The sequence below is a fragment of the Ylistrum balloti genome, unplaced genomic scaffold, assembly GCF_031769215.1.
Source record: "Ylistrum balloti isolate Yb309-2 unplaced genomic scaffold, AGI_CSIRO_Ybal_v1 Utg370160, whole genome shotgun sequence".
NCBI lineage: Eukaryota > Metazoa > Mollusca > Bivalvia > Pectinida > Pectinidae > Ylistrum > Ylistrum balloti.
In genome coordinates, this window is record NW_026782156.1 from 908,487 (window position 1) to 928,341 (window position 19,855).

Below are 19,855 nucleotides of genomic sequence, written 5' to 3' on the forward strand. Positions count from 1 at the left end.
GAAACCGGCGAAGTGCTTTCTCACTCGCTACAATATACAAAGTAAGACATGGAGTTTTTGATAGGCATTCAGGGAAAAGGATTTATCCTTATGGCGTCAGATACGGCGTCATGCCGCAGTATAGTTTCCATGAAGCAAGGTAAATTTGCAATGAGTTTTAAATTTTCGAATATAATAACTGATTTTGAAATTTTCTAACTTGGACGAAAGTTTTTTAGCTTGGACGAAAATTCACGAAAGCAAGCTGACAGGTTGGGAAGTGTACTGTACCCGACCATATTTATGACTATACATTACCAGACTTTTTTGGTTGTTTGGTCAGCATTCAGTAAGAAAAGCACTCTCTTATGGCGTATATCTGTATATGGAGAAAAGCTCGCATTGTCAGCCTTAAGCAACACCCCCCCCCCTCTCCTCAGACACACAAACACCATACTAAGATTTCTCAATTTAGATAAATCAAAGTTCAGATTGATTTTTTTCTTTCAGTTACCTTATGTATCTGCGGTGATTTTCTGAGACTCAAATATTTGAGTCCTGGACTTCTGCTACCCTGTAGAACTCACTCAAATTTTGAGAATCTACTTCATCTCTTGGTATTAGACTCATCAAACGTTTGGAATTGTTGTTCAGGACTCACCTAAAAAATCTGACAAATCTATCGTCCATTTCTCTATTCATATATCATCTCTATATAAAGGTACGATAATACATAATGAAGCATCAAGAATCAAGTTCAATAGCCATTCTTCAATTTTTCATTCACATACCTGCCAACTTTTCAAAACTCTCATGGGGGAGAAAAATGTGTGAACATCAATTCTGACTTACCACAATACCATGGGCGTCACAATACATGTCATAAAGGAAAAATTAATGTATATTTAATCAATACATTTAGGTAACTTTAAAGTGATTAAGTGCATGCTTTACTACACTATAATTATGAAAAAATATCTTTTTTTTTTCGCAAGTAAGGTCCAAGTTGGAATTTATTCATTAAAATTCTCAATATTCATTGAACTCACTCAAAATATAACAGATATTAAGATTTATGATTATCTGTTTGGTTAGTAAGGATATGTATTTCCAAATATGATGCTTTTGGAAGAATTTGTTTAATTGAATTAAAGACAAAATTAGTATTAATATCTCATGAAATTTCAAGGTGTATTTTCATTGAGATAAAAAGTGGCCAAAAAAGATGAATAAAATAAATTCTTTTCATAAAATTCAAAATGTTTTAATCTAGATCTAATGGTCCAACATATTTAAATTTTGTAATTACTCTGAAATATATATTTAAGAAATAACTAGACAGATACAAATCTGGAAATTTGGTCTGGATCCATTCCTATTTTGCATAAGTGTAGCTACTTCCTGATTAACCATTATCACATTTTTGTAGGGAACCAAACATGTTTGAAATTTTAGACAAATTTTCATTGAGTGAAATATTTATTTGATCTGATTTTCTAACTCATGATGCCAACTCAGTCGTATTTTACGGACTGATGTGGTGAAATTATTGGTATTGATTGAGGAATGCTTGCATATTACTACATCATTAAGATCGTTTTTCAGACCATTTTCTCATTGAATTTGTTATTTGACCGAATAGGTAGTATGAACATGGTAATAAGTACTTAATTACCTGTAAAATGATCTCATCTTAATCAAACATTTACCAGGGCCAACCCCTCCCCCCCTCCCCCGAGTCCTGACCAAGGGTCTATTGTGAATTAGGTAGGTAAGAATCAAATGTGTACAAATGTGCTCCCAAGTGTATCAGTCAGTTAGGATAAACTGGAATTGGGTGACACTAATAAGATAATTGGGCAGTGTGCTCATCGAGCTAGGCCTTGATTATGTGGCCAGGTGGTCAGCCTTACCAATCTGACAAACATTGAAAGATTACTGATGACCTACCTAGCAGGATCTCTGAAATCAAGAGACAACCCCAATTATGCATTAATTTTTCTGCACCCTTCAAGCAACTTCCAATTAATTAACTAAAAAGCTGAGAATCTTAATAAGTGACTAGTAGGTTTCTGGAGAAAAGGAAAAACCTTGAACCATATCCAAGGCTACCAGTTAAGTAAAATAAATTTGCTATATTCTTCAAAAGACTGCTATTCAAGGTACTATTCAAAATACTACCTCTGATTTACTGAAAGGCCTAGAACCATGATTTTAGACTGGAACGTTTCATGGATGAAGCTGGATGAAGGTTGCAAAAAGAAATTAACTTGACCTAGACTCAAGTTTACATCAGTAAACTTTGTTGAAACATTCAAATGTGTTCTTCTGACTAACTAACCTAAAGGCCAAGAATCTTGATATTGGATTGGTAGGTTCTCTGAAAGAAGCCTGACAGTGAAAAGAAATTACCTCAACCCAAAATCAAGATCACAGAGGTTAAATTTGTTGCAACATTCATATGACTTCTTTTCAATAACCAAAATCCTAGCTTCAGGATGTTTGGAATGAAAGTTCTTGAGATGTTGCTGAACAAAATTTGCGAAATGATTAACCATATTCAAAATTACAGAGGTCTGTTTTGTTAAATCCTTCAAACAACTTTTCAATAACAAAGATGTATATGGAATCATATTTGGCTGAAAGGTTTCTTGCACGAGTCCCCTCAATTTTTGAGAAAAAATTACCATGACCCATATTCAATGTCACAGGGGTTTAACTAAAGATGCAGGTTGATGAAAAATAATGGGGAAGTTTTATGGTTGACATAGCGATGTCATTGAGAAATATCCTATTTCTTGGTGTGTGATGAAGGTGGACATGTTTGATGCTTGTTAGTTTGTCTGTTGGTTCCGTTGTTGTATGCCTTGTTCTCATTTGAGAATATAACATTACTTAGGTTGATTGTCCAAGATTTACATGGCAGGTGTTGTTGATGAAGCAAAAGATGCTTACTTTTCTGGATACCTGGCCTTATTTTCCTTGTACCTTTTCAGGAGTCTCTGTGTTTATCTTTCTTTTGTTTATGTTTTGTTCTAGTTTTATGGAATTTTAGTTTGGATTATGATTATGTTTCCATGTTTGTATTTTTTTTATGTTTTTTGTTAAAACCGTCAAACAAATCTTCTCAGTGACCAGGATTTTGAATGTCAATGATGTTATATATTTGTTTATTTCTGAAAAGCAATAAATACCAGTGGTGCAGGCCCAGTGGGTCATAGTGCCTTTTTTCGTTGTTAGGCAGAGTATATCTTCATATTAAAAGTATTCTGAATTTCATTTTCTTTCAGATGTTGATAAAATGTTCAAGCTGAGTGACAAAATCGTTATGTCCATAAGTGGTGAATCAGGAGACACGGTGCAGTTTGCTGAATACATCTCGAAAAATATCCAGTTATATAAAATGCGGAATGGTAAATATCACCAAACATTTATCTGTGGTATTGTGTTATATTGTTAAGTAACAGAATGATCATGATTTTCTAACATGACGTCAGACAAGAGATGTGTTTTATGTTCTCTTATTTTGTCTTGAAAGCAAGAGAATCTCTAATATCATATATAATAAAAACAAAATCTCATTAGGTTCGAACAAGAAAATATAATTGTGTTTGAACAGTGTACTGCATGTACTATCTACATGCTGACAACAGTATTTATTGTTCATCAAAAATTTCAGTATTCATTTTAGTAGAATACCCTAGCTAAGTGTTCTTAGCCTGTATTTCAGCTTACCATTTCTATCTTGATGTGTTTTTGTTTTGTTTAGAAAAAAAAAAAATTGAGTGATATATTTATTTGTATCATTCAATGTTGATAGCAATGGTAAATATACATTACTCAAAAGCTGTATATTTCAGATGTTTGAGTATGTTTAAGTATATTTCAGATGTTTGAGTATGTTAAGGCTCTCAGTAACACATTTGTTTATCTTTTTGTTTTATTCAATGCAATAATGTAATGAGCAAATTTGAGTCTATGTGCTTAATTAGTAGTTTGATGGGAAAATATTAGAAACAATTCACCTGAGACTATTCAATATACATATATTGTCCCTGGTGTGCAGTGTTAATTGTCATCTTCTAATGTTGATAATGAGGATTAGCGTACACTGTCTTCCTTTGTGTTGATGATTAGGACCTGTGTACAGTATCATCTCCTTGTGTTGATGATAAGGACAGTGTACACTGTCTTCACTTTGTCTTGATGATGAGGACTTTTGTACACTGTCATCACCTTGTGTTGGTGATGACTAGTGTACAGTGTCATCACCTGTTGTTGATGATGACTAGTGTACACTGTCATCATCTTGTGTTGGTGATGACTAGTGTACAGTGTCATCACCTTGTGTTGATGATGACTAGTGTACAGTGTCATCACTTGTTGTTGATGATGACTAGTGTACAGTGTCATCTCCTTGTGTTGGTGATGACTAGTAAACAGTGTCATCACCTTGTATTGGTGATGACTAGTGTACATTGTCATCACCTGTTGATGATGATGACTAATGTACAGTGTCATCACCTTGTGTTGGTGATGACTAGTGTACAGTGTCATCACCTTGTGTTGATGATGACTAGTGTACAGTGTCATCACTTTGTGTTGATGATGACTAGTGTACACTGTCATCACCTTGTGTTGATGATGAGGACTTGTGTACAGTGTCCTTCTCTTGTGTTGATATTGAGGACTAGTGTACACTGTCATCACCTTGTGTTGATGATGAGGACTTGTGTACAGTGTCATCCTCTTGTGTTGATATTGAGGACTAGTGTACACTGTCATCCTCTTGTGTTGATATTGAGGACTAGTGTACAGTGTCATCACCTTGTGTTGATCAGGACTAGTGTACAGTGTCATCACCTTGTGTTGATGATGACTGGTGTACACTGTCATCACCTTGTGTTGATGATGACTGGTGTACACTGTCATCACCTTGTGTTGATGATGACTAGTGTACACTGTCATCACCTTGTGTTGATGATGACTAGTGTACACTGTCATCACCTTGTGTTGATGATGACTGGTGTACAGTGTCATCACCTTGTGTTGATGAGGACAAGTGTACACTGTCATCACCTTGTGTTGATCAGGACTAGTGTACAGTGTCATCACCTTGTGTTGATGATGACTAGTGTAGTGTCATCACCTTGTGTTGATGATGACTAGTGTACAGTCATCACCTTGTGTTGATCAGGACTAGTGTACAGTGTCATCACCTTGTGTTGATGATGACTAGTGTACATCATCACCTTGTGTTGATGATGACTAGTGTACAGTGTCATCACCTTGTGTTGATGATGACTAGTGTAGTGTCATCACCTTGTGTTGATGATGACTAGTGTACAGTAATCACCTTGTGTTGATCAGGACTAGTGTACAGTGTCATCACCTTGTGTTGATGATGACTAGTGTACAGTGTCATCACCTTGTGTTGATGATGACTAGTGTACAGGGTCATCACCTTGTGTTGATGATGACTAGTGTACACTGTCATCACCTTGTGTTGATGATGACTAGTGTACATCATCACCTTGTGTTGATGATGACTAGTGTACAGTGTCATCACCTTGTGTTGATGATGACTAGTGTAGTCATCACCTTGTGTTGATGATGACTAGTGTACATCATCACCTTGTGTTGATGATGACTAGTGTTCACTGTCATCACCTTGTGTTGATGATGACTAGTGTACAGTGTCATCACCTTGTGTTGATGATGACTAGTGTACAGTCATCACCTTGTGTTGATGATGACTAGTGTACATCATCACCTTGTGTTGATGATGACGAGTGTACATTGTCATCACCTTGTGTTGATGATGACTAGTGTAGTGTCATCACCTTGTGTTGATGATGACTAGTGTACATCATCACCTTGTGTTGATGATGACTAGTGTACATCATCACCTTGTGTTGATGATGACTAGTGTACACTGTCATCACCTTGTGTTGATGATGACTAGTGTACACTGTCATCACCTTGTGTTGATGATGACTAGTGTAGTGTCATCACCTTGTGTTGATGATGACTAGTGTACAGTAATCACCTTGTGTTGATGATGACTAGTGTACACTGTCATCACCTTGTGTTGATGATGACTAGTGTACAGTGTCATCACCTTGTGTTGATGATGACTAGTGTACAGTGTCATCACCTTGTGTTGATGATGACTAGTGTACAGTGTCATCCCCTGTTATTGATTATATGTATATATAGGGACTAATACTGAGTGTCATGATATAAATTTATTTTTTATTCATTTTAGTAGAAACCCTAGCTAAGTGTTCTTAGTCTGTATTTCAGCTTACCATTTCTATCTTGATGTGTTTTTGTTTTGTTTAGGAAAAAAAAAATTTGGGTGATATATTTATTTGTGTACACTGTCATCACCTTGTGTTGATGAGGACAAGTGTACAGTGTCATCACCTTGTGTTGATGATGACTAGTGTACAGTGTCATCACCTTGTGTTGATGAGGACAAGTGTACACTGTCATCACCTTGTGTTGATCAGGACTAGTGTACAGTGTCATCACCTTGTGTTGATCGGGACTAGTGTACAGTGTCATCACCTTGTGTTGATGATGACTAGTGTAGTGTCATCACCTTGTGTTGATGATGACTAGTGTACAGTCATCACCTTGTGTTGATGATGACTAGTGTACAGTGTCATCACCTTGTGTTGATGATGACTAGTGTACAGTGTCATCACCTTGTGTTGATCAGGACTAGTGTACAGTGTCATCACCTTGTGTTGATGATGACTAGTGTACAGGGTCATCTCCTTGTGTTGATGATGACTAGTGTACAGTGTCATCACCTTGTGCTGATGATGACTAGTGTACAGTGTCATCACCTTGTGTTGATGATGACTAGTGTACATCATCACCTTGTGTTGATGATGACTAGTGTACAGTGTCATCACCTTGTGTTGATGATGACTAGTGTAGTGTCATCACATTGTGTTGATGATGACTAGTGTACAGTCATCACCTTGTGTTGATGATGACTAGTGTACAGTGTCATCACCTTGTGTTGATGATGACTAGTGTACACTGTCATCACCTTGTGTTGATGATGACTAGTGTACAGTGTCATCACCTTGTGTAGATGATGACTAGTGTACAGTGTCATCACCTTGTGCTGATGATGACTAGTGTACAGTCATCACCTTGTGTAGATGATGACTAGTGTACAGTCATCACCTTGTGTTGATGATGACTAGTGTACAGTGTCATCACCTTGTGTTGATGATGACTAGTGTACACTGTCATCACCTTGTGTTGATGATGACTAGTGTACAGTGTCATCACCTTGTGTAGATGATGACTAGTGTACATCATCACCTTGTGTTGATGATGACTAGTGTACAGTGTCATCCCCTGTTACTGATTATATGCATATATAGGGACTAATACTGAGTGTCATAATATAAATTTATTTTAATACAATTTTTAAGGAGGCATGTCCTAGCAAAATTTAATTTACTTATTTTAGACATCTGTTACATTTCCTAACACTTTCTTTACAGGCTATGAACTGTCTCCACATGCAGCAGCTAATTTTACACGGCGTAATTTAGCAGAGTATCTCAGGACTCGAGTAAGTAATAATTGTAAATTCTTTCAGAGTTTCACGTATCTGATATGCATACCTGTGTGTATGTTTTTTTTGTTATTTTACAGAAGTTTCACTGAAAGTGACTTCTGCAAAAATTATAGATACACTGAAATATCATTGTGTACTGTATAACACTGATAAAGTATGTGCTAACTTTTGACAATTTAGTTTATAAGCTAATAAGAGTTGAACTTCAACATAACTATTTTTGTACATGATATAAAATGAGCTTGTTAGGACTGGATTAAAATTTTGGAAAAGGTTTAGAAAAGAACATGACAGTTCCTATCATAAATACCAAAAAGCTGTTTTCTATACAAAAATAAAAACTTTGGTGACATGTGAATACAGCATTTCATACATCATTTTTGTAGTAATCTTGTTATATTTGACAATGAAATTCAATCTACGACCAGAAAAATATTGTACATCACATATATAGCAATGTCAGTGATAAGATATGTAGGAGTATTGTCATGAAGTATTAATATCAGCAGAAATATGTATAGATACAAGCTTTATCACATTTTGTAGGTTTTTGGTTTAAATGATATATATGGTATTTTAAAACATGATTAGAATTATTCAGGCATGAAAATCATTGTGAAAGTGATGATTTCCTTTGTGATCAGTCTAGATATACAGTAAACTTGTTGATGGCTGGCTATGATCAGACGGAGGGACCATCTCTATACTACATGGATTATCTGGCTTCCATGAACAAATGTCCATTTGCAGCCCATGGCTATGGTTCCTTTTTTGTTCTCAGTATACTGGACAGATACTACAGAGAAGGTATGTTGTCCAATATGGAAAAGGAATGATGATGATCATTTCGTCACTTTCATGCATCCACCATTGTTATATCTGTCTATCTGTCTAACTTTCTAGCCCTGTCTAGTCTTTCTAAATGTAATTTTTCTTGTTTTTCATTTCAAAATGTCATGATTTGGTTAAGGAAAAGTTTGAGCAAAGTTGCTGTTAGATGTTTGTGTAAGAGCACTACTTTATTATGTACATGCATAAATTACTCTAAATAGCAGTTCCCAACTAGGGCCCATGATAGCTCAGTCAGTTAGGGTTGTCATTAGTAACTTCAGGTGAAGATCCAAGCTGCATGGTTTGAGACTCCCTACTCATGGGGGTGTGTGTTTCTTAGGAAGCTCAGAAACAGACTGGGCAAGACACTTAACCCTAACTGCTCAGGATGTCATGCTACAGGTTTCTCATATGCTGGTCAGTGAGGTAGCCACCAGCTACTACATGGAGACTCTCTCTGAAAAAAGATTCTGGTTATTCACAGGGAGAAAACCCCACAAACAAACAAATCCCCCTATTTTAGATGGAACCATTGGTTTATACTTCTCACCATCGCCAGGGCATATTTCATCTATAGTTAATTACAGAATTGGGTGTCAAACACTCCTTTTATAGTCCTTTTTTCATAATCTACAATTGCCAAATATGTTGCACATATGCTACATCGTGGAGCATATTAAAACTTAGTCATACGCCTTATTAGCAGGGTTATTGCAGTTTGTTTGTGGTTTTTCTTTAGAGAGTTGGTTAACTTATGGATGAAGTAATTCACAAGAATTGTTGTTGATAAATTACAACATAAATAATAAAGTTTGTCAAACAGGACATATGAAAATCCAACAAAAACATTTCAAAATTGATTCATGTTTTTTTTGTAATCTCAAATATTAAATGTTTTCTTGTCATATCCACACAAATATTGAGTTGAGATGAGATAATTTCTCTATCAGCAATTTATGACATCTTGCCAACATGTTGTATCGATTGCAAAAATCTTTCCCTTGGAATTAATATTCCACTCTCTCACTCTCATATGTGAACTTTTTTATTGTTCTTTCCCATATTTATTAACATATAACTGTCTTTAGTTCTGAAGTTTCTGGTTAATGTTCTGCAGTTCCATGATATACCGGTATTCAAATTAATTATGATCACTTGGTACAAAAAAGTATTGCTCTTTGAAGATTCTAAATTCTGTGTTTAAATAAATGCAAATTGATAAAATTTGATTTTTCAGATCTGTCACAAGATGAAGCCCTTGAGCTACTTCAGAGATGTGTCAACGAGGTTTGTAGCTCACTTCTAACTTTATTTACAGAAATGATTTTATAAAACACATAAAAACACATTTTACATGTTGGACATTATTTCTTGTATTATCTACATTTGATATATGTTCATGAAATGTATGTGACATTTTATTGATTTACATTCACAGATAAGGAAGAGATTCATCATAAACCTGCCAGCGTTTAAAATTCGAGTTGTAAACAAAGACGGTATTCAAGAACTACCCATGTTAAAACCACAACTGGCAGAAGTTTAACACACATTGGACATAAATACAGGACAAAACCTATTCATACATCATATAGCCTTGACAATGATGAAGTAGATCCACACAGCTCAGAGTCAATCAAGATTGAATATCAGCAAACATCAGAGCCAGCTGGCTTTGAAGATTAGTGTGGTTTCCATTGTCATATCATACAGAAGGAAATTTTCAACACAGCACTATACAAAAAGATGCAGCATGGGACATGAAAGTGCTATTACACAGGATAAAGGTTATTAACCTTTATCATCAGTCGATTTCTTTTTACATCACTGTGTTATCATCTTTTTCATACAAATATGATTGTAATAAATATGAATGTGAATCAGACTCTATATTGGCATTATTTATTTGAAAGCATGGTCTCCAATCAATGTGGAAGGAAGGAATGTAATAACGCTACCAATGCTGTATATTAACTGTCAGGACTATAAAACAATTTGAGACAGACTTTACCTGTTATCAGTGTAATAACACCTATTACATAATTTTTCATGATCACACATCACATGACTTTGGTAAGAATTTCCTTCTAATTATGACAAATTTGACGAGAATTTCCTAAGCATTACATACCAATTTTTATAAGATAAACTTTTCATAAACTATGCATAAACAGTGTTAGACAATCCTTTCCTAGCTTTACGTGTAAATTACAGGTATATGGTTCATCAATACATAAAGGTGTGCAAACAGCCCATCCAAACACTGCACAAAAAGGGCTACAATAGCTCAGTAGACTGATGGCCAATGCAATCTCAGATTGACATCGAAGTGGGTGGTTTGACATGCTCTACTTATGGTGTGGTGGTATGCATTTCTCAAGAAGCTGAGATACTGACCTTTTTGTGCTGTTGTAGCTGTATCTTTAGGCAATATATTTTACCTGAATTGCTCTGGATGGCATGTAAATGGCCACTGGCATTTGTGCAGTGAGGTAGCCAACAGCCACAGTACTACTACAAGGAGACCCTGACTCAAAATGACCCTGACTGTTCCCAGCGTGATAAACCCAACAAAGACAACCAGAGTTCATCAGAGATGGATTTTTTAAAACAGGAATGGTGAAATTTTGCAATAGAATTACACAGGAGCAGGACTGGTATTCCCATTTTGTACATCACACTACCAATGGGTATCAGCTGTCCAATGACAGTATGCCATGTTAAGTTAAACCAGTCAAATATCGGCTGAAAAACTTGTATTAGTCTTTCTATTTGTGCTGAAGTTTGTTGGTTATACTGCTACCTGGTCTAACCAATTTCATTTTGACATTTAAAGCTTTTAAATATGGTTATTACATTTTGAATATAATTCCAACACAAATTTCATTGCTCATGTTTCCATGACTCATTGAAGATTTTCTTTTTCATTTATCAATTATATGCAATTCTTTGCTCATCTGAAGTTGTATGTAAAAATACTGATTTTGTATTACAAAGTATTATATTTGGCTGGATAAAGAACGAAAACATGTTCCAGATTAAAAGATTTATTGATAAAAACTTAACAACTCTCATTCACCATACAAAAACTCTTAAAATATCATTGCCTTCAACAGTGAACACTTCTGACGACAGTTTGTCTTGCCTGCTAACACTGGTGTCTTGGTTACATTATAGCCTTGCTTACATTTGAGTATCCAACCCCAACACAAGTCAATAACAGTTTTTCTCCACCTATTTGTAAATCATCATCATCATCATCTTTCTTTAGTTCTGGTTCAACTTTAAACATAACTTGGAGGAAGTCCCTTATATGACGTAGAAATTGTATCCTGAAATGAGAACGATAATATAATATGTATTTTGAAATAGTGTACAGGGGTCAAAATCATTTCAATTTTCTATATATGCATAAAATTTGTCAAAACCCACCACTTTACACATTTAAATAGTTTACACTCGCACAAAGCATATACCAACACCATAATATACTGGCCACAGTTTTCAAGACTTAATAACTGAAGGTTGCCCTTGGGAAATCATAAATATAAGTTAAGGTAACTTCCTTTAATTGAAAATGTTCCTTTACTTAATCTTACTTTTCTCAGTCAATATTTCCTTAAGTGAAGGAAAATTCATAAAACTGGAGCCTGGTACCTGTTGAAAGGTGACCCCATCACATACCTTCTATTATCTTACACACATACAGGATATTGACAAATCCCATAGCATGCTTGCTAACATATAACATGACTGCTACTGGCTTCCATTCATACAAAACTCTGGCAAAACCTTTAACATACTTCCTAATAGTTTTCAAACATAACCTTAGCTAATCCCTTAACCTGCCTGCTAATGGCTTCCAAATATAGGAAAATCCTGGTTAATCCATTACATGACTACTGATGGCTTCCAAACATACAAAACCCTGGTTAATCCCTTAGCCTTCCTGCTAATGGCTTCCAAACATACAAAACCCTAGCTAATCCCTTAGCCTTCCTTCTAATGGCTTCCAAACATACAAAACCCTAGTTAATCCCTTAGCCTTCCTTCTAATGGCTTCCAAACATACAAAACCCTGGTTAATCCCTTAGCCTTCCTTCTAATGGCTTCCAAACATACAAAACCCTAGTTAATCCCTTAGCCTTCCTTCTAATGGCTTCCAAAACCCAGCTAACATAGCCAAAACCCTAATGGTTACTAAAACAAATCCCTGGTTAACAAAACCCTGGTTAATCCCTTAGCCTTCCTTCTAATGGCTTCCAAACATACAAAACCCTAGCTAATCCCTTAGCCTTCCTGCTAATGGCTTCCAAACAAACCCTAGCTAATCCCTTAGCCTTCCTGCTAATGGCTTCCAAACATACAAAACCCTAGTTAATCCCTTAGCCTTCCTGCTAATGGCTTCCAAACATACAAAACCCTAGCTAATCCCTTAGCCTTCCTGCTAATGGCTTCCAAACAAACCCTAGCTAAACCCCTAACATTTAACATATTTGCTTCAACACATACAGTTTCTTGGATAACATGTCTCCTAGGACATGTATGTACTGTCGACTGATAAAGTACTTACGTATACTGAGATAGTGTCCCCATTTGAACTTTAGACACATCCTGTTGTCCCAGTACCATGAACAAAGCAGTCAGACTCTGGTTGGTGGAGTCTACACAACCTCCCTAAATCCAGAGAAAATATATCAGAAATGATATCATGGGTGGCATCTTTTTAATTTTACAAGCAGAAGTATTCAATTATCCTTTTACTTATTCTTTAAAATAATGCTCAACAAGAGGCCCACAGGCCTTAAGGGTCATCTGACCATCAAGACAGCCGACACAGAAGACATTGGTTGGTTCATAAAGACATTTTCTGCAAACTTGAAGTCATGTTCTCTGTACATTCCCTACACAAATGCAATTACTCCAGACATATTGCTTGTTGAAAAAGCATGCTAGAGGCCCAATATAAAGACCCTTGGCATTTTGGTTATCAAGAAGAAGTTGCTTATGCATTTCAACACATTTGACCCCTGTGACCTTAACAGTTAGTCAAAATGGACAAACTTTGTAGCCCTTCATTCCAGCATGCTACAGGCTCAATATAAGCACCAGGGACCTTTTGGTAATTTAGAAGAGGTTTCTTAAATATTTCAACACATTTAACCCCTGTGACCTTGAAAGTGGGTCAAGGAATTCATTTTAACAAACTTGGAAGCATTTCGTCCCATCATGCTACAGTCCTAATATCAGCACTCTGGTACTTTTGGTTATTGAGAAGAATTTGTTTAAACATTTTAACATATTTGACCCCTGTGACCTTGAAAGCAGGTAAAGGTCGTTCATATTAAGACATTACATAGCTCTTCATCCCATCATCATACAGGAACAATATCATTATCCTTGGCCTTTTGTTTATGGAAAAAAATTAGTTAAATATTTCAACATATTTGACCCCAGTGACCTTGACAGTAGTCGAAGGACATTCATATTAACAAACTCAGTAGTCCTTCATCTCATCATACTATAGGCCCAATATCAGTGCCCTGACCCTTCTAGTTATTCAGAAGAAGTAATTTGAATGGAAAGTATATGCACAGCACACAAAGACAGAAGAAACACGATGGCTTTAGGGTAAGATGAACTAATAATGTTTAACAGTAAAGATTTATCCAATAATAAGACAGTTGTTTTTATACCCTACTCACCCGATAGATCTCTTCTAATAGTATCTTTGCTGTTTCTTTGCCAAGATCTTCAGGTATCGTGGGGCCTTTGGGAGAACCCTTGGGATTTGATGCTGCCTCAGCACACAAAAAGGACCCCTGAAGAGTCTCTGCGACAAGTGTTAATCCAAAACCTGGAGACCTTGAACAAGAAAGTAAGAACAGTGTACTTGGTATGTTGTGTAAAATTATTACCATGGCACTTTTTAATGAGCATCTGATGTCATTGACAATCATATGTGATAAAACTTTGTCCTGGGAAAATGGCAAGCTTTGAAAAGACTTTGATAAAACAGCAGGAGCAAATACATCTAGTGTAGTTAAGGAGATCAAAAGACTGGGCCTTATTCTTCAACTCAATCTTTGTTTGAAGCAAGTTTTTCACTTGGGATTATAACCATTTTCACCATCTGAATTTTTTATTTTTCATTTTTTTGTTTTTGTACTTTGAAATCTTCCATACAGCAGTTTTATTTTATACTGTCTTAATTTCATATGGAGATCACCAACATTACTAAGTCACTTTTGAGTTAACAGTCATTGCACCTCAAGACTGCTACAGTATTTCAAACTTAGTGTGAAACTTTTCTTGTTTTGTTCAATCTACTGTACTTACTTTCCAGACTGGCTGCCTTTCAAGTGGTCAGTGTATATATAAATGTCAGGGAGAAACTGATTGAGAATACTGCGAGTAGCATCTACAATCCTATTGGTTGTCACTGGTGACACTCGCACTGCCCAACTTGTAGTGGTCAAGGATCATATTATTGGTTCAAATGTTGAATAAGATTTCTAGCGAAATTCTGACAAATCAGTACAGACAACCATACAGTTACAACGAAAACATTATTATTCACCTTACACATCTTGATCAAAACAAGAGGCTTATGGTGTCTGTATAACACACCTTAATATCTCAGCTTTCACTTCAAAACACTTTTATTCACTATTATATTGTTTCATTTTCCCCTTAGGCCTAAAGATGAGAAGTTTTTAAGCTTTTAACTAAATTTTGACAGAATATATTCATGCAAGCAGAAAAAGAATAACTTCCAATTCTTACCTCTATTACTCATAATGGGCCCTGTCCTTCTGCAAACACTTGATTTACATAAAATTGAGTTCTCCATTAAGACCTTTTCTGGAGACCCACAATTTTCACTAAAAATCAACAACTTCATCTCATCAAAAGAATGAGAAGATGTGGTTTATAGAAATACTACATAAAGCCAAATTTCCTCGTAGAATGGACAGCAACAGCTTATTCATCAGACTTTACAAAATATCCGTGTTTTGTGTTTGCTTTTCCTCATACATTTATTGTATTCAGATGAAATATAATGATGTTACAGATTTTTTTATGTTTTATAAATATGGATTTCCTTCATAAACCTGAGGGGGATGATTATCAATTTGTTCTTCCCCAAAGGGTTGAGCATCGAAGCCGGCTTCTATTTTAAACGATCACAAAGAAAATCACACGACATCCTGAAAATTCATGCATTTGAATTGTATCAATGAGTATTGAAATATGAAGTACATTACATTCATATGTATTTGATTGTCAACTGAAGAACTGATGAAGATTTAGACCAATAGAGAAAGGATACGCCACACCTCTTATTCGTTTGATCTTGCCAGGATCTGTAAATTGTAGTGGACGGAGCTTCTGTCGACATGGACAGCTGAAGATTACCTCCCCACCACCATCAGGGGCAGCTCCTCTTCTTGTGATCTATGTGAATGATTATCATATAAGTTTGATTAATTACACTGTATCATGTATCATTTATCTTGTCCTTTCCTTCTGATTTGAAATTTAGCTACTTACATCACATGGAAATAAGAAATGAGAAATCTAGGAGTTATGCAGTATGTAAGGGCTAATGGTCCATGGCCATGTGTATAACAAATGTACCAAAACCTGATTTCATTACTAAGGTATGTATATTTATTGGAAGCCTCAATTTATACAAATTTCACATTATAAAGAGGTTTGATTTTTGATGGGATACACTGTATATCATAGACACAAGAAATTTCTGTTCAAAGTACCTTAAGTTCCAAACCTTCATCTGTTCCAAGAAATCTTTTCAAAACTGGTACAGTTGATAACTTGATTAAATCCACCTGGTAACATTTTATAAAGAAATTCTGAATTAAAAACACAATTGATCTCAAGTTGTCTTAAAGACATTGTAGATTCACTCCTCTTATCTTATACCATACTTGTAACAGAATGGGGGAAAATATTTCTGACAAGAGCCTCAACATGACTTAAGTGCAAGTTTCTGGTGCGATATTTAATTCATAACTCAACTAACTGAGCCAGAGAAGTATGTTTCATCAGCTGAGTGTGAGGACAGGTACTAGCCATGTCTGTCAATACACTCACAAACATGTTATGTAAAGATGCTATCTCATACATTTTAATGACCAACACAAATTTTTTGAAACTGGGTCATTTCACTAGGCCGACTAAGTTACAAACTTTGTTAAGTATGAGTGTATTAACAGATAAGGCAGGTACCTGTGACACAACTGTAAACCCATGTCCTAAGTGTGATAATCTATGACTCTACCACAGAAGCCAAAGAAGCATGCTCTGTCAGCTGAGTGAAAGAGTCTATATAAACATTATTTCCAAGGTCGACCTTCTCCTTTTAGTTTCTTTATGCAAAACTTTTTCAGATACGGTAAATATGATTATAAGTGTTGTTATGCTAGAATAATTATTAGTAACATTGCTGACCTAACAATATTAAAATAATTGATGATGCTATAGCTATGCATTGTATCAAGTGAGCTACGTACTGAAGGGTCAATCTGATCATTGGTGACTCCTCTGAGGAGGACTTTGATTGGTTTCTTGGTGAATGGAGCCAAACATACAAGAGCTTCCAGATAATAACCTATGCTGCGCTGTGTATTACATTCATGTTCCAACTTCCCACCAATCAGAAGTCCTGGCTGGTACAGAAGACTAGTTCCTAAAGATAAACATTTTAGTATCATACAAACATTCCATAACATAAAATCCTCTTATCATGTTTTGTCACATACGTTTAATCTGTGCATATATTCCCACCTTTTTTGAGAGAATCATTTAAATGAATTGCAGAAGTCCAAATTAATAAAACCATTTTAAAGTCAAAATATCAATTAAACATAACCATGTTGGGTCATTGTAATACACAAATCCATTTCTGTGATTATTTTTCATAGCAAAATTTTAAAGGTCTAAAAATCAATTAATAATACATTGGTATATCAAAAAAAAGAGAGTGGAGAGTGATGCTTGTTAATTGAAACAATACATTTGTTTTATATTGCTTCTAAGTCATCTTGAAAAGTATAATCATTTCTAAATTTCCTTCTTAGAATTAAACTTGTGGAAAGCACGATTTTTTCCTAAAGTAAAACACAATATATAAGTAAACAAATAAATAAGTACCTGTTTCACTTATAACAATCTTGGAACCATTCGTTAATTTGTCCAACAGTCTTATAAAACTAGCTTCAAAATCTGAAAGAAATACAAACATACTAATGCATAAGTGTGGCACTTTGTGATACAAGTGATTGTTTGTATTAATTATATTATATTTGTGTCTTTTATTAATGTTCATTCCCATAAATGTTGTTTTGTCAGGCATACATATTTCATATGCCAGGAATAGCCATACTATTGCAAGTTACATATTGTACATATTCTGTGCAATGACTGACCACTTGACCTGTCACATTTGCCGTTCCATTCTTTCTTTCTTTTCCCTCCTTACCTTTCTTTCATTTCTTACTTCTGATTTTGGGCTTGAAACCAAAAAAAAGACATGTTTTTGATATTCCTTATTACTTTAATGTCCGTCATGCCATATACAGGGGATCTCTATGCTTCCTCCTTGAAAATAAATAAATGGGATGACATAGCACAGGTAGGTTTTTCGAATGGAGATAAACCTTAACCCTCACTTTGTTACATAGCACATTTTACTATCCAACGTTAATACATAACAGTGTAAAATTGTACAACTTGCAAGTGCATGAAGTGCATGAAGTGCATGATCTACTTCATTTTACGTTATTGTAAGCAGAAACACCTATATATGGAATGTAAACAACTCAAGCAAGTATTCAGTCCACTTTGCATTGTATGAGTTGTTTAAGTTCCAGACAGAGGTGCCTTATTTACCATCTTAAGTGAAGACTGTATTATCATATGAAACACATACAGTCCCTGCCATGAAGATTAAGTTAGGACTTACACATTCTAGGAATGGTAAGTATAGAACCTCCTCACCCACACACCCCAACCAATGCTCATTTGATCAGTAGATGACCTTCCTAATATGATTTTCATTAACCACTTAGTAACCATTACTAACACACCCAACCCTTTCCAATACTAACCTCATGATCACAATTTCACTTATATAAATGTTGGAATAGAAACAGTTACATGATGCAAGGATCAGTGTGGAATTTCAGAAAGTACAGACAAAGTTAAAGTGGACAGCTTTTAGTGTGGCACAAAGAAATGGAAAGAAGAATTACAAAGGGTCACTAAAAGCATATCAGCACTAGTACCTTATTAACAAATAACCAATAACACAGTCCCTCACGTGGGATTTAAAATGGTGGCACGTGTGAGAATGTCCAACTCGCACGATCAAGATCAGTTTGTTGATCTTCGAAAAGAACAGGATTGGTGACACCAGCCCAAAGGTTAGGGTCATATTAGAAATTGTGACTATTTACTGACTTATTTTGACGGACTTCAAAAAAAATATTACACGCATATCGAAAATCATATAGTATAGGATCCTCTTCCTCCCTGTCCTTAACCGATCCTCTTGCTGCGACGTGCCTAGTTAGAGTTAGGTTAGAACTACATGCATACTTAGGACGTCCCTGCTTAGGACAATGAGGTCGTCTTCAAATTCATAGTTATAAAAACAGGTCTGGCAGTATCAACGGTCCCTCTCTACCTCATCTCTGTATTCAACTCTCTTATCATCTCATACTATCTCCTCTCTACTCACTTTACAATCTTTTCTCGTCCGCCAAAAGTGCGTAAAACTCGTTAAATTAAGCAACCACTTCGTGATAGCCTTCATTACCTTTTAACCCTGGATCATCTTCCTTCGATCGGATTTTTCTGACTCTAACTGTTTTGCCACTAAGAGTAGCTAATATCAGTCTTTGTCTGAGGTAATTGCAACCCTCATACGTTAGTGTATTTGTTGCCATTTCTGTCGCAAACACATGGTATGCAATGTTACCTATACGCTTGGCTAATGCATGTTAGAGCCTTTGCATTCAAACGTTCTAGCTGTCCCTAATATTTTTTGGAATTAGGGTTTTAGTTTCGAACCTCATTAACGCTTGCTTAGTTTTTCGTTTTGGATTCAAAAGGTTATTTATAATTATTTATATAGTTCTTTATCAGCGATTTTCGCTTTATTTGCAGTTTTGTACTTTGATTCACAACTTTGACGAGTGCTATCATAAGTGAAAACCCGCGCTATTTCAAACCTAGCCGACTGGTCAAGTATTATATCAAGATTTAAATTAATCTCGTGTCTCGTGATGCTGTTAACAACTTTACTAACAGGTCGAACCCCTGTACTTGGTCTCAACACAGACACCTGTATCTGGAACGTTACCAAATAAAGGAAAAATTTAGTCCACCATGCAGAATGCTGTGGACTGG

The 19,855-nt window shown here is 35.6% G+C and overlaps 2 protein-coding genes across 2 annotated transcripts; one reads left to right on the plus strand and one right to left on the minus strand.

Annotated features, from left to right (window-relative positions):
• The first annotated feature begins 18 nt into the window (after positions 1 to 18).
• On the plus strand, positions 19 to 10,304 carry LOC132550966 (proteasome subunit beta type-2-like). The gene is made up of 6 exons (XM_060215067.1): positions 19 to 139; positions 3,270 to 3,392; positions 7,512 to 7,582; positions 8,233 to 8,395; positions 9,657 to 9,706; positions 9,858 to 10,304. Exons 1-6 carry the CDS (start codon positions 49 to 51, stop codon positions 9,963 to 9,965), a joined length of 606 nt encoding a protein of 201 aa, XP_060071050.1. The 5' UTR covers positions 19 to 48; the 3' UTR covers positions 9,966 to 10,304.
• Positions 10,305 to 11,458: 1,154 nt separating this feature from the next.
• On the minus strand, positions 11,459 to 19,392 carry LOC132550958 (RNA 3'-terminal phosphate cyclase-like protein). The gene is made up of 9 exons (XM_060215057.1): positions 19,263 to 19,392; positions 17,597 to 17,668; positions 16,957 to 17,132; positions 16,198 to 16,272; positions 15,753 to 15,877; positions 14,759 to 14,884; positions 14,125 to 14,284; positions 12,993 to 13,096; positions 11,459 to 11,751 (listed from the first exon to the last, which is right to left on the minus strand). The coding sequence occupies exons 1-9, from the start codon at positions 19,390 to 19,392 to the stop codon at positions 11,586 to 11,588; spliced, it is 1,134 nt and encodes a 377-aa protein (XP_060071040.1). The 3' UTR covers positions 11,459 to 11,585.
• Between the last annotated feature and the right edge of the window lie 463 nt (positions 19,393 to 19,855).

Coding starts and splice junctions, on each gene's coding strand:
- LOC132550958 (XM_060215057.1), bottom strand. CDS start 19,392: ATGGCAACAAATACACTAACGTATGAGGGTTGCAATTACCTCAGACAA. Junction 14,285..14,758: donor AAAGGCAGCCAGTCTGGAAA/GTAAGTACAGTA, acceptor TTCTTGTTCAAG/GTCTCCAGGTTTTGGATTAA. Junction 11,752..12,992: donor GGGACACTATCTCAGTATAC/GTAAGTACTTTA, acceptor TTCTCATTTCAG/GATACAATTTCTACGTCATA.
- LOC132550966 (XM_060215067.1), top strand. CDS start 49: ATGGAGTTTTTGATAGGCATTCAGGGAAAAGGATTTATCCTTATGGCG. Junction 7,583..8,232: donor CAGAGTATCTCAGGACTCGA/GTAAGTAATAAT, acceptor CTTTGTGATCAG/TCTAGATATACAGTAAACTT. Junction 9,707..9,857: donor TTCAGAGATGTGTCAACGAG/GTTTGTAGCTCA, acceptor TTACATTCACAG/ATAAGGAAGAGATTCATCAT.